General features: G+C 64.3%; 1 protein-coding gene across 1 annotated transcript in view; it reads left to right on the top strand.

Annotated features, from left to right (window-relative positions):
- The window catches only part of GBA (glucosidase, beta, acid), a gene marked incomplete at its 3' end in the record, with an annotated part of 1890 nt that overhangs the window by 488 nt on the left and 679 nt on the right, over nt 1-723 (top strand). The window contains exons 3-5 of the mRNA XM_010138560.1: nt 1-113; nt 216-453; nt 533-716. The exon at nt 1-113 is cut by the window's left edge and continues 4 nt beyond it. Coding sequence (XP_010136862.1) covers nt 1-113; nt 216-453; nt 533-716 — 535 coding nt within the window. The remainder of the gene's footprint in view (nt 114-215; nt 454-532; nt 717-723) is intronic.

Genomic DNA, 723 nt, shown 5'->3' with positions numbered 1-723 from the left:
CCATGGACCTCCCCGGTCTGGATGAAGACGAACGGCGCGATGACGGGGAGGGGGACGCTGAAGGGCAGCCCCGGGGACAAGTACCACCAGACCTGGGCCAAGTACTTCATCCGGTGAGGGGCCACGGGAGCTCAGTGGGCACCGGGACCTCTGTGCCCGGAGCTGGGCCTGGCACTGCCGTGATGGGGCCATTCACTGTCTGCCCCCACACCCAGGTTCCTGGACGAATACGCCAAGCACAACCTGACCTTCTGGGCGGTGACAGCGGGGAACGAGCCCACAGCCGGCGAGATCATCTTCTACCCCTTCCAGTGCCTGGGCTTTTCCCCTGAGCACCAGCGGGACTTCATCGCCCGGGACCTGGGCCCCGCGCTGGCCAACAGCTCCCACCGCCACGTCCAGCTCATCATCCTGGATGACCAGAGGGTGATGCTGCCCTACTGGGCCCAGGTGGTGAGTCCCCACGGCAGCTCTCCTGGTCCCACAGTGTCTCTCCCAGCCCTGGGCACTGGTGACACCTTTCTCCTGACAGGTTCTCAAAGACCCTGTGGCCGCCAGCTACATCAGTGGCATTGGCATCCACTGGTACCTGGACTTCCTGGCACCCATCGACCTCACGCTCTCCATCACCCATCACCTCTTCCCAGACTATTTCCTCCTCTCCACAGAGGCCTCCACTGGCTCCTACTTCTGGGAGCCCAGGGTGGTGCTGGGCGGCTGGGA

This window comes from Buceros rhinoceros, unplaced genomic scaffold (assembly GCF_000710305.1).
Source record: "Buceros rhinoceros silvestris isolate BGI_N320 unplaced genomic scaffold, ASM71030v1 scaffold24266, whole genome shotgun sequence".
NCBI classification, from domain to species: domain Eukaryota; kingdom Metazoa; phylum Chordata; class Aves; order Bucerotiformes; family Bucerotidae; genus Buceros; species Buceros rhinoceros.
The sequence above is the reverse complement of the archived record's forward strand: the minus strand, read 5'-3'. Positions and strand labels throughout refer to the sequence as shown.